The 14,102-nt window shown below is 39.1% G+C and overlaps 1 protein-coding gene across 11 annotated transcripts in view; it reads right to left on the bottom strand.

Moving 5' to 3' along the window:
* PLEKHA5 (pleckstrin homology domain containing A5) overlaps positions 1 to 14,102 on the bottom strand; it is a 166,657-nt gene that overhangs the window by 55,025 nt on the left and 97,530 nt on the right. For all 11 annotated transcript variants that reach the window (XM_019006721.2, XM_015628348.2, XM_019006720.2 and 8 more), the window contains exons 2-5: positions 12,574 to 12,657; positions 11,486 to 11,606; positions 5,119 to 5,223; positions 1,613 to 1,685 (exon numbers count right to left, since the gene is read on the bottom strand). In XM_019006721.2, the coding sequence (XP_018862266.1) occupies positions 1,613 to 1,685; positions 5,119 to 5,223; positions 11,486 to 11,593 (286 nt within the window). In that variant the 5' untranslated portion in view covers positions 11,594 to 11,606; positions 12,574 to 12,657. The remainder of the gene's footprint in view (positions 1 to 1,612; positions 1,686 to 5,118; positions 5,224 to 11,485; positions 11,607 to 12,573; positions 12,658 to 14,102) is intronic.

The raw sequence follows: 14,102 nt of genomic DNA on the forward strand, positions 1-14,102 counted from the left end.
ACAGGGTGTGTGGTTTGATCTGGGAGCAAGGGCATGACTTTCCTATTTTTTCAGTATCTGAGACAGAATTAACAGCATAAAAGGGTTTAGAGTAAAAGCTTTTTATATTTTAGCAGCCACTTCTAATACATTTTGGACTATCACTGAACACATTTAATTCCAGTTTAGCAGATTTAACTACTTTCTAGTGAGTGATAGCTAAAAGCTACATTTATCATGTAAACAATTTAGATTATTTTGCTTGTATTTCCGATTGCTGGGCAGAATAACATGTAGAAAATAAAAAGTAAGATTATAGAGCTGTTTATTTGCTGTTGGTTTTGCTTATTGCTTTTTTTATTTTGACAAACTTCCTGTGCAGGGCTTAAATCCAATTTAATCTGTTCTTAAGGCAGCAGTCTTCTTCTTTTGAAGAAGAAGCCTGAAGATTTTAAAATAAACCTGTAAAAAGCACAGAGTATATAATGACCACTTAGGTAACCACACTGTAACTGTATCAGCCAGTTGATGCCTCCACAACTGGAATTTTAGCCTAATTTTGATTCAGCAGTGTTTATCCAACTTCTGTGTACCACTTGGAGTAGAGAAACAAAGCCTAATGATCATATTTGAAAAAATTCAGAATTTGTTAACTAAACCAGTTGCAAACAGAGCTTTTATGCTTCAGACCCGATTTATCTTTGACTGGATCTGTGCTGCACTTTCAGAGAACACCATTTTAAATTCACCAGTCTCTGCTTTCAGCATCACCAGCAGTTCTACCAATTCCAAAGTTTCACCCCAAACTGAAACCCTTTGCTGCCCTTCACCCACAGCTAAGGCTGCTAATGGCCCTGCTAACATTCCTCTTATTTTGCCATGCTTTCCAATCCTCTCCACTCTCAGCCTCCTTTAGAACTAAAATGGTTGTACATTTTATTTCATGTGTTTCCCTATGCCCAAGTCCCATTTGTTTTTCTCCCCAGGATCACTACAGTTCATAATCTGCAGTGGTGAGGGGATCACTAACCCATGTAACTCCAGACTCGAATGAGAAACAGCTAATTTTTTCCATGTAAAATAAGTCTGATCAAGCTACATGAGGTTACTAACAGATTCTTTTGTTCCAAATACAGCAGAGACTTCTACTCATATGGAATTGGACACCATTTCATTTTATAAGTATTCATGATTAGAGTTCCCAAAGGAATATATATCCCCTTTATCATTCTAAAGGCAGAGTTTTAGCTCCCTTGCAATATATCCCTTCCCTATCCCCATTTCAGCTACTTAATTCACATAAAAATCAGATTTAACCTGACATACTTAGTTTCCAGCCACAGAAGCTGTGAGAAAACTACAACCCAGAATTTAGTAACAGAGATGGCTGTGAATGGCTTTGCCCTTTGAGCACAGCCTGGCAGGCAGGGAGCAATTATGTGAAACTGGTAATTAAGAAAGAAAGGGGAAAAAAAATTGAAAAATAAGAGTAGCAGGCCTGGATATTGACAGCTATACAATATATTAATGGATTAAGTTGAGCAGCAGCTTATTTCTTATATTTGAGTGGTGTGTCAAAATTTATCTGCTCCAAGCAAAATTAGCAAACGAAGCTGTCAGGAGCTGGACTTACCTCTGTAATAGAAGAGACAGAGATCTGAGAGCACAAACCAGCGCTTCTTCCACAGCTTCATCCCAGTGCTATCCTGCATGAAGCACAGGGAGCAGGTCAGAGTGCTCACACTGGGGACAGCAGCAGCTCCCAGCACACACCAGGCACTGCACAACTCTGCTGTGTGTGCTGGGAGCTCCTTCTCTTGGCTATTTCAGGGATTTGGCTTCTCACCCTGAGCTGTCGCTGTGCCCCAGGAAGGCTGAAGTTAGGAGAGAATCCCAGAATTGTTTAGGATGGAAAAGGCTGTTTTGAGTCCAACCCAGCACTGCCAAGTCCACCACTAAACCACGTCCTCAAGTGCCACATTAACACACCTAATTACACCTCAGGGGCTGGTGACACAACCACTTCCCTGGGCAGCCAGCTCCAGTGCTTGACAACCCTTCTGGAGGAGAATTTTTTCCTGATATCCAGCCTAAAACTTGAGGCTATTCCCTTTTGCCCTGTCACTTGTCACCTGGGAGAAGAGACCAGTCCCCACCTCACTACAATCTCCTCTTAGCCAGGAGAGTAAGGAGGCCCTCTCTGAGCCTCTTTTTCTCCAGGGATGCTAGAGATTACAATCTACAGTCTAACTAATTCAATTTAAAAACATTTAAAAAAAAAATTAAAAAAGCTTTTTTCTCTTAAAAGAGCAAGATAACACTTTAGGTAGATCCTCCGTTGTTTTCTGAAGAAACTTTCTTTTGAACTTTGTCTTCTACTTACTACCACTCATACATCCAGAGCAAATTTCTTTCCCAAATAAAGTTCATTCCCACAGCAATTTAATTTTCTTTTATGCTTATAACCAATTTACACCACACAACTCAGAATGAAAGACTGCCACCACTACTGCAGTGTAAATAAGCCAGAGCACTGCAGCACACACATCCTGGTAGAACCAGATTTAATAAATATGTTAATCTGTTCCAAGAAGTAAAGTATGTGTGAATTAGCAATATTCTTGTAGTAAATAGGTTTTGTGACAATGAAGAAGAGGGATTCTATAATGAGAAGCTGTGGGGTGGGTCTGTTTTTAGGTTAGTTCCCCAGCCCAAGAAAAGTCAGGATAATTTTTAGCCTCGTATTTCAAGCTCTGCTCTTTTTGGGGTGGGGGAAATGGGCTGAAAGAAGAAGAAATGATAAACCAAGTAATAGCTAGGAAACATTATTGAGAAAAAGTATGTTCACTGTAAACATCCTCCAAAAAAGTAGTATGGTCTGGATTTAAAAATTAGCGGAAAATAACAGAAGATCATTACATGTATTAAGACAGCACACCCTGAATTAAACAAAAAATTGCCACTCTCTGTGATTACATAAATGTTATTTTACTATCAGAAAGAAACCTGCACAAGCTGTCACTGTACATTTCTGAAGATCATATCTGTTGATGAAACTCTTGACTGAATTGGCTCTCGATGACCACTGCAATATGGAAATACACAGCAGTGCCTTTTCCTACGAACACCAATTGAACATCACAGCACTTGAATTGTTCTCCAGGTAAAGCATCCCCAACACTGAGGTGGATTAAAGCCTGGTTGAAGTGCCAGGCCCAGGGAATGGGCACGCAGTGCTTCGTGGTCTCCTCCAGGGGTCGATACCGTGGCCAAGACAATTTAACAACTTCATTAATGAGCTGCACACAGGCACAGAGCTCACCCTCAGCAAGTCTGCACACAATGAGAGTTGTGAGGAGTGCCTCATACTCCAGATGGCTGTGCTGTCATTCAGAGGGACTTGACAAGCTGGGAAATTGGGGAGAGAAGGATCTCTTGAAGTTCAACAGAGGGAAATGCTCAGTCCTCCATCTGGAGATGGAAAACCCCATGCACCATCATGATCCAGGAATGCATCCTCGTAGCAAAGAAGGGCAGCAGCAGCCCAGACTGTGTTAGCAGTGCTGCCAGCAGCTGGAGGGAGGACATCCTTCCTCTCTGCTCAGCATTGCAGAGGGCTGGCTGCAGTGCTGCTCCACAACTGGGCTCACTGGTACAGGAGAAATGTGAACATACTGGAGGGAACCCAGCAAAGGGCCACAGAGAGGACTGAGGGACTGGAGCATCTTTCATATGAAAACAGGGGGAGAGAGCTGGGACTGCTCAGTCTGGGGAGAGAACAGTTCAGGAGGCATCAGTATAAACAGCTAATCAAAGACTGTAAAGAATGTGGAGCCAAACTTTTGCCAAGGACAAGAAAAGAAACCATGGGCAGAAATAAAGAAACACAAAATTCCACCAGAGCAAAGGTAAAACTTTTTTACTGTGAGAATGGTCAAATTAGTATCACAAGTTGCCAGCAGAGAGGCTGTGGTGCAGCCTTCATCTGTGAGGATATTCAAAGCCTGTCCAAGACTCATGGTGTGATTCTGGGGGTGTCCTGGGCAGGGCCAGGAGTTGGACTCGATGATCCTGATGCTTCCCTTCCAGCTCAGCATATGCCAGAGTTCTATAACCCTGCTCTAGCTGAGCCTGCTTGAGCAGGGGAGGTTGGGCTAGATTATCATGAGGTCCCTTCCAACCAAGACAACTGTGTGATTCTGTGCCTCTGAAAACAGCATCAAAGTCACCTTTGTGAGAATTTTCCACTCTCAGCATTGAACTAGAGTAGAGGCCACAGGATTGTGTAAATCTGGGAAAATCTTCCACTAAACAGACACTTCCATGCTTTTTTATCTGAGCAGTTTTTAAAAACTGACTCATCACCAGCACCCAGAAATACACTCAGGTCATTCCAGCCAGTCTAAGCACAGTAAATGACACTGTAGATCAAAATTACATACACACATTTGTCTCAGCTGAGTTTAAATTATGAGTTCTTAAGGGTTCTTGGTGGATATTAAAATCAGATTTTTAATATGGCCTAATGAGTTTTGTTGTTCATGTTCTATTTTTTTTCTTTATCAAGCTATTGTACTCTGAATTCCTGCAAACCAATAAAGTGCAAGTGTAATCTGGGATTGCAGAATAGCAAATCTACAGCAGGATAGAACACTGTCCCAATACTAAAGAGCACATACTTCAGATTACTTTAAACTCCATGGGAAAACCTAAAATAATCTTTGGTTTTGAGATGATTAGGTTTGAGTTAAGGAAATAGACATACCTATGTGAAATACATGAAGAAATGGCTCCACTTACTATTTTTTTTTGAAAATACTACTTTTAGAATAAAAGAGAAAAAACATATAGTCTAACAAAAGAAACTTGAAAACCCCCAATATTCTGGGTCACACACCCTTGTCCCATTATCTCAACATACCTGAAATGAAATCAATTATTTAATTTATCAATGCTCTTTACTTGTCTGATGGCCTTATTTGTATTAGACTGATATTCAGTAAGGAGTTAATTAATTGAAGACCACAGGTTATAGCTTCATTCTGCTACTATCACTGTATTTTATAGAAGCAGTTGTCTTTTGTACCACACACTGGAGGGAAAAAGAAAAAAAGAAGGGGGTGAGAAGGGTCTGAGTACCTGTTTGTAGAGCCAGCCTCGTCTGACAACTGGTGCATTAGGATTTCTCTTTATGGAGTTCGATCTCTTTCCAAAATTATGAACCTTCTTTGAAGATCGTGATGTCTAAATTGAATTGAACACGTTAAAGAAACCATGACATCAATAACTGTAGAAAAATCAAAACTCTTCTTTTCTTTAAAATCTTTTTCTTATATGTGTTCCTCTGGGGGACTGCAGAACACAAACTGTATTCTTTTTTTAGATAAATAATTATTGTGATGGTTCTGCTGGCTTCAGCATTTCTTTCTTTTCTTTTGCAGAGAATATAAAGATAAATCCCAAGACAAGTACTAAAAGATGTTTTGGGGCTTTTTTAAACAAGGAAAAAACCAACCAAATACATATCTGACCTTCTTCTAAGGTAGGTAAAATGCCTTGTGAGCTGTAGGAAGAGAAGTCAACTCACAGAAATATTATTAATTATGAAAAAACTACATCACCTGGGCAAGAAATTCCACTCTTTCCTGCTTCCAACACTGACCTAACACATGAAAACTTGTAAAGACTCCAACAAGAAATAATTCCCCCATTTCCTAAAATAAACTAATTTTTTGGTATTCTTTCTTTGTTCTCATCACTTGGGTCATCTCTTGGTTTGAATATTCATTATTTTACATGCTTGCACCCAAGTCTACTTAGAAACCTTTCCATGAAACTTCAGAGTTCATATCAGCTGTTGCTTGTACTTTTTACAATTCTGCAATCATCACATATGATTAAGAGAAGTAGGAAAAATAAAGCATTTTGGATTTCATCCTTCTACTTGAATAGCCAAAAGAAATTGGAAAAGGCACAAAGAGACCTGCAGTGCTTTGCCAATTCACAGCTCATTCTTCTCAGCCTACATTTAGAAAGTTTGTTCTGCAACTAAATAAGCTGAACATTTACTTGTGTTTTAAATTCTGTAAGAATTGGTGCCTCAGACACCATGAGATGTGATAGAGCAAAGCACACTCCTGTGCAGAAGAAGTAAAGTTTAAGCACATTTTTAAAGCTGCCTTCATATCTTTATTTCAAATCCACCATATGGACTGAGACAATATAATCCTGTGTTTCAGCTTCCCTATCTCTTCTAGAGGGACTAAGCATCAGGTTATGCAAAATTCCCAGAGGAGGAATGTTAAACAACCACTCAGGTTTTGTTGCAAATGAGGGTGTGGGGTTTCTCTAGGGAAATCCAGAACAAAGTTGGGTTTTACACATGTTTCAGAGAGAATCCAGCTGTAGGTTAAAAATCATGAACTGAGAACTTTATTGAAAATTATGTGCAGCTTTTGTCAATGATGCCATTAACTGAAGAATACAACATTGCTTGGCAAAAAAAAAAAATAGCATTACAAAAACTATGTGTGCCTGACTAGAGTCTACAGCACAAAATACATTTTATATTTCTTTTTTTGCAAGAATCATGAGGGAATATAAAAACAACCAGAGTGCTTTTAATTTCCCTTGGAGATACAGAAATTTGACTTAGTTCTGAAAAGCAAGACAGAGCAAGCAATTGAAAACCTAATTAAGAAGTAAAAAAACTTCCACATTTTCTTCTGAAAAAAATCTATCAGTGCAAAACGGAGAAAGATTTGTAAGAAGCCAAGAAAATTATGACATCCAGCTGTGAAAAAGGAATATATAACAAAGAACCTATAAAAATCCAGTTATAAAGTGAACTACATCTCTCTCTGTTAACCTGTATGACTGCTGTATCGGCATATCACACAAAAGCTGTGCTAACACTTTGATCAGAAATCATTTGTAACATTCACACCTACTCTAATATTAGATGTTAAAGGTTCAAAACCCCTCAAGAGTGCTCCAGAATTCCTATACTTGTAAAAATAGCTAAGGCATTAAGGATGCTTCTGAAGACAACCAACCACTTATGTCAAATCTAACAATTTCAGATAATTTAGACAGCTCTCTCTAAGGTAGGTCTGATAAAAACCCATATTGACTCCAATTTCACTGAGCTAACAGCAGAGTTTTAATGGGTTATATACTACCAACTGTGAATACAAACTTCCTTCAATTAAATGCAGCATCACAAGTGCTTTCTAATTTTAGTTAACACAGAGAACACTTTAGATAACTTGTAATTATTTTGCCACACACTGCATAAAGAGAATAACTTCACAACAAACTGAACCTTAAAATGATGAGTATTTTGGGATATTGAAATACTTCAGGTGTGTACATAAACTAATTATGAGTTGTCAGACTTCAGATAACCTCCTCCACTTGTTATGCCTGGGATCCCTGACTGTCCTGTGGTCTCTCACACATAACTCATTATCTCCAACTCTGACAGGGAAAAAAAGAAATAAGAACTGAAGGGTTTATTTTCTTTTTTACTTTTTTACCCCACAGCACAAAATAACACAGGACATATTGCCCAGCTCCAGCTTCTGGAGAAGGCAAAGAGAGAGTGAGGATGGTGAATGAACGATCCAACTACTAATCACTTGCTGGAAGGTGCAGAAGGCAACAGAGCAGGCAAACTTGGAGTCACACCTGGTACCATCTGATCCATTCTAAGGCACAGTTCCAGCAACTCAGATGCCTCCAAAATCAGATCCTGTGAGAAGAACCCTGCACAAATGTGCTCAGAAAGAAGCCAGGATGTCCAGTCAGCGAAACTCACTGTTTTCCAAAAATGAAAAAACAAACAGCAGGGTTTTGAACTCTGGACAGCAGACCAGTCAGCATCTGGGGCTGCACATTTCATCATCCTACAAGTGGCTTTTCTCTCTACTTAGCTGGTAGAAAAACACAGCATTTATGTGAGGCTTCTTTCCCAGTTTCAGAACTAGCACAAAAGCCATTAATTAACATCAAATTTATTGCATGCAAATTTGAAAAACATAGGTTGAGAACTTGCTAATAAGGAAATTTTCTGCATGTAAATTCAGAGAGTACAAATCTGTACCTTTGTTACTTTCAACTTCTCTTTAAAAATATTTTTCCAGTCTTCAAGGCTTACATTATCTTTCAAACCACAAAACAACATGATGATGCTGCTTTCTGGATTTTGTGGGCAATTTCAGTGCCTTCCAGTGCTGCAGTTTTCCATGACCTGTGTGGGTTTCTGCCTCAGCATTTCAGCTTGGACCAGGATTTGCTCTTGAAGGAAATCTCCCAGTCATTTACTCTTTGTGTGCTTTGGTTTGCATAATAAAGCAAAGTGGATTCCATTTAGGCAGCACTAAAATGTGAGATGCACAAGGAGCACTGCTGGACTGGTCTGAATATAAACCATGAAAACACAGTACAGGTGTTCAGCTCTGAGCACCAGTAATGCCCTTCACACCCCTCCTGTTCACTGTGCTGTTTGCTAATGAACCTCATCACTATTAATCCAAAATTTCCAGCTAAACCTGGATCCTGAGCAGACCTGTATGGCTAAACTAAACTCAGCTAAAGCTGGGCTGAATTGAAATACCTATAAACAAACTGATTAATGTTTATGAGCACTGGGAAACATCCCAGCTGTAATGGAGTCACCAGGAGCTCCTCAGCTGTCCTGGGCTAACACTCCACACACATTTTTGGTGAGAAAAGTGTTCAGCTTATTCTGCTGATAATCAGGACAGCAGTGAAGAGCAGCAGATCTGAACTGTGGAGGGTGCCTGGTAATGTGACTGACTTTACACATTAAAAAGCAATTTATAGCATATAATCCTGTTTGTCTAGGTAGTGATTTTAACAGCAGGAATAAAAATAAGATAAAAAAAGACAACTAGAAAAAACAATTTCTTAATTCTACAGAGAGATGAAAAGAAATACTTCTGTAGCAATCTGAAACCTGTGGGTTTTCACAGCCAGGGGTCTGTGCCACTGGCTTCATGTTTGGAAATATGCTTCAAGCTAAGAGGAAGTAAGTAGCACTTAACAGAGCTGTAATGTGTTATTTGCCCCCCCTCATGCATATAATAGGAAAGCAAGATTAGAATGAAGACTTTTACTGGGTAGGAAGTGATTTTTGCCTCACCTCATATTAGCCTCTGGTCAGCAGCAGCATTAGACTCCAGAGAGTCTTTCTGACACAAAATAGAAACTTCTCCAAATTCCCTATCTATCTGGGACCAACTAACATTAATGCAAGGAAGAACTTTCTCCTAAACTCCTTATCTGTCTGAAACTTGAGTTGTACCCCAAACTTTTCCATTCCTCATTAAATTCCAGTATCAGGTGTGGTCATGAGTTATCTCTGAAAACAAAAACCACCTAAAAAAATGGCAACCACTGTAATTAGCTCTCCCTAACTCCTATATAATTAGTCCTCCCTAACTACCCTCACCAACATTTTATCCCTGTTCTATTGTGCTGCAATACACCAGTCCTCTACACATTATATTCAAAAAGTTAAGAATTTCAGGCTCTACTGTTTGAAGACATGAGTAAAACCACTGAAGAAAATCAGTTTTGTATCCAGGTACAACTCATGGGTCATTTCTATACAGTCATCTTTAGAAAGGATTCAACTCATTATCCTTGAATAGCTGCCAGAAAAGGCAGGCTGGTATCAGCTGTGGATCAGCTGTGGTTCTACTTTGGCAGCATTCACTTCCCCAAAACCAACACTTTATAAATGGTGTTGCACTAATGCAGACAAATTTACATCTGAAAACTGATGCACAGCAATTACACATACAGCCACAACAATCATATTAATATTTTAAGTGCATTTAAATAATTAGAACAGGAGGAATGAAAAGCAGAACAACAGTATTTTTTTTCAAAGTATTATTTTCACAGGAAACTAAAGTGTCATTAATCAATGAAAGTAAAAGAAATCACAGTAACTGGGCCATAGAAATCTCAATTTCCTTCTCAAAGACTGAAACAAACATTAGGCTAAAGGGCATTTTCAACTTCTCTTTTGAAAGAGAAGTGTGAAAAATGTAAGACACATGCTCCTAAATTGTAATTAATTTTGCATATTTAACCAGAGACTGCTTCCCAGAAAATGAATTTTGAGAAACTAGCTATGTAATTATTGCATTCCACATCACTGCTATGACCCTAACAAGAAATTACCTTGGGTTTTCACTTGCTTGGTTGTTTTAGGGCTTAGCTGGTTTTGAGTTTATTTTTTACTGTTGTTCTTTGGGGGTTTTCTAGTTTGTTGTATTTTTAACTGGTTTTCCTGCATGGACTTAAACATGATCATATGAAAGTTGAGATGGATTTTGTTACTGTTCATAATACATCTGTGACTCTCTATTTTTCCCCCCAGCAACATTAATAGATTAAGACACTTTTCTCATTAAATAACAGTTTTCTAACATAGGTCAAGGATTCTGCCTGTCCCATGAGATATTTAAAACAACAAAAAATTTCCAAATCGCACTTAAAGGAACCTTGCAATGTTTCTCACCACACTGTAAGTCAATTATTTCAATTCAAGTTTCTGACATTAAGGAATTTGTTCAGTTGGAACGCATTCCAAAATTTATTTTTCCCTTGCAGGCTGGATTAATCTGCTGAAAAAGCACTTCTCAGGGTTAACATTTTCAATGACTAGCTAAAGTATAGGGTTTTTCTCCTTGTTTAACTGTTAACTACTGGGTAGAAGAGATGATGGCTCTTGTCTGTCATCACTGATCAAAGCTGTTTTCTTGGCCTCCTAGAAAACTTAAGGCACTTAATTCTGTAGGAAGTGCATTTCTCTCTCAGGAAAGCTGAAAATGTAAAAAAAAAATGTAAAAAAGCACACAATATGCTCATCAGCTTTATCCAGTAAATCTAGAAATTGGTAAGAATATCTGGGCATTCACCTTAACCTCCTGAGAAACTGGCTGAATGGGGAAATAAACATAAATTAAGGTGACCCTAGGATTCTCCTAAACATTTACCAGGAACTTTTCTAGGAAGCCAGGACTTCTGCTTCTGGTCCAATGTCATCTGCTATTTAGCACAGGGTCACCTCCCACCTCTCTCACAACTACTTCTTGCACACAATTCCAACTCTCTCTGTTTTTCCTGGAGACATCCAGGCAATTGTTTGTGATGGAGCAATTCCTGTTACAATGCTGGCCCAGTGCCTCATCACTCCCTCAAGGTTTTGCTGTTCACACAGATCAGAAAGGTCAATTTAAGTACCTGCAAGTCACAAGGTCTGAGATACCTGATAAAAATTACAGCTGCAGTGACAATTTCTTTGAGACACTTCAGTTTCCAAATTAAACACGGAAGGAGTTGAGTGCCCTGAAAAATATATAAGCTTTGTTTCTCTTTTTCTGTGGAATACTAACACATAGCACTGCCTGGTACTTTGTGGAATAACTGCATTATTTTAGTTCTAATTTATTTGGACATAAAGACTTACTCTGCCCACAGGGCTCATTGGATGAGCAGCATAATCTGATGTCAGATTATAGTTAGTTGCTTCACATATCATGCTTACTGGTCGCTCCTTCTTTTCTTCAGATGACATTGCTGCAGCAGTCCTGAAAATAGAATATGTAATAGCACTAGAACATGCTGTGTGTGCAGACTGCTAATAAAAAGCACCCCTAGATGTAGCCTTGTACAGCCTGTGTCCTACTTTTCCAATTTGAAAGCAATTCACACTTCATTGCAGAGTTACCTGCACTGTGTTTTAAACTCCAATCTATTATAGATGAATTTTAAGATGTTGCTTAAAAATAGAATTTCTCTATTAGAGCAAGGTGTTGGTGGGAGGGAAAAAGACAGGTATGAGTGTGAGATGGAAATGGGAAGAAATGCTCTCCAAAGGCCCCATCTGGCTTTGCCCCATTTGGGTGAGAATAGGCACAGTGGTGAAATTTGGCCAATTTTCTGATGGTTTTCACCCAAACCACCGTGTAACGTGTTGCAGCAATGGTGGTGAGTAGGACACCCAGAACCCAGACACCAATAAAATCTTGAGGTCAGGTATGAGCTCCATGCACACCTTCTTGTACTGTTGTGTGTTCTACAAAACTAATGCAAAGACAGCAAATCTGAGTTATTATGACTCAGAAAGTGTCCCAGCTGGCCAAGGAAATAACCAGTTGAGGAGGAACTATCAGGCAAAACATTATAGATTAACAGCTTGTGGTTGTGCCTCAGTGGTTATAAAATTTATCCCTTTCTGGAAGTTTATTTGATTGTTATATAATATCTAGGTTGTTTATTAAAATTACAGAGTAACTAAAGTGACAAGAGGAAATTCATGCAGTACATAAATGTGATGCGTTTCTATCATACAACTGACTTGAGCTATGGTTGATATCTTAAAAGTTAGTATAAAATATTTATCATTACTTTCAAGTAATTTAAACAAGTAGAACTATCTCCATGTTTATCTGACTTGGAAAAAATAAATATTGCCACTAGTAATCACTGAATCTTACTTCATTATTAATGGGCTTTAAAACCTGTGTTTTATAGAGTGAAACAGAAGGCACTTACTGCTCATTCACAACAAAAATACAGTTGTCCTGTGATGGCTGCCCTGTCACTGGATGTTTGCAGGTTACTTTTCGTTCATTATGACTGTGAAAGAGAGAGAGAGAAAGAAAAGTTTAGGCAATAAGTTTTGATTTTCCAGCTCAATTATGTAAATCTTGTATATCAAATGTATGGGTTCAGTAAAAACAATTAAGAATATTTAATTATGGCATATAACAACATAAGTGTACAAACTCACAAATGCATATATACACACACACACACACAAAGAAAAAGGATGAGAACTAGTATTGAAGAATCTTCATTAGAACTCTGAGAAGAGATGGATAACACTGGCACTGGGTTGGTAACCATTCTGAGCTTAAAAAACAGTAAAAGTGTTTTTAATTTCTACATGAACATAGATAATTCACTTCAGCTGTGACTTTTATGTATTCATAAACAGGATTTCAGCTGGATAGGGACAAGTTGAACATGAGACACATAACTGCTCTGTAAGGATAAAACTTTACTGTAAAAGCAATTGTTCTCATCCTCAGGACATGAAGATAACCAGTTTAAAATTTCCAATATTACAGATAAATACTCAGTGACTGGAATAAGAGTGAGAGGTTGCAATCACAATTTTGCTTTTTCAGGTGACTTTTTAATTCAGGCTGCTGCTCAGAAGTGCCTTCCAGTGGCTGGGAGGCTGAGCTTCACCCCCAGGAGCACAAAAATGCTCCCCTTGCATTATCTCACTCCCCTGAACTGCAGATCCTGAGAGACAGCAGCAGGTCCCACAGCTTGGAAGAAATTGCCCAAATTCAACAACTATCAGCTGCTGCCACACAGGAAAGCAATGTCTGAGTCCTCCAGCCTCTGAAGGGAGGGAAGGGAAAGGGAGGGCTGCTTCTGGGCTCCTCAGTTCAGGAAAGACAAGGAACTTCTGGAGGAGGTTCAGCACAGGGCTATGGAGATGATGAGGGCACTGGAGCATCTCTCTCTCCCGTGAGGAAAGGCTAAGAAGCTGGGCCTGTTTAGCCTGGAGAAAAGATGGTTGAGAGGGAATCTTATCAATGCATCCACATCTCTGAAAGGTGGGTGCCAAGAGCAGGGGGCCAGGCTCTCTTCAGTGGTGCCCAGCGACAGGACAAGGGGCACAAACTGAAACACAGCCACTTCCACCTGAACATGAGGAAAAAGCCCAGTGAGAGTGACTGAGCACTGGAACACCAGCCCCAGAGAGAATGTGGAGCCTCCTCTGGAGAGATTCCAAACCTTAATTCAACCTGTGTCACCTGCTCCAGGTGAGCCTGCTTTAGCAGAGGTGTTGGACTAGATGATCTCCAGAGGCACTTCATCCTTAACACCTACTTCTTTTACTGCCTATTCATTTAACCATCTGAACTTTCAAAACCATGAAGCACAGCTCATCTCACGAATGTCACGCTTTCCACCCTTCCTGCTTCGTAAAAACAACCTGAACTTAACAATATCTTAATATTCTCCACTTTTAAAATTCCTTGGATCATAACAATTTGCAATTA

This window comes from Parus major, chromosome 1A, assembly GCF_001522545.3.
Source record: "Parus major isolate Abel chromosome 1A, Parus_major1.1, whole genome shotgun sequence".
Classification (NCBI taxonomy): Eukaryota; Metazoa; Chordata; class Aves; order Passeriformes; family Paridae; genus Parus; species Parus major.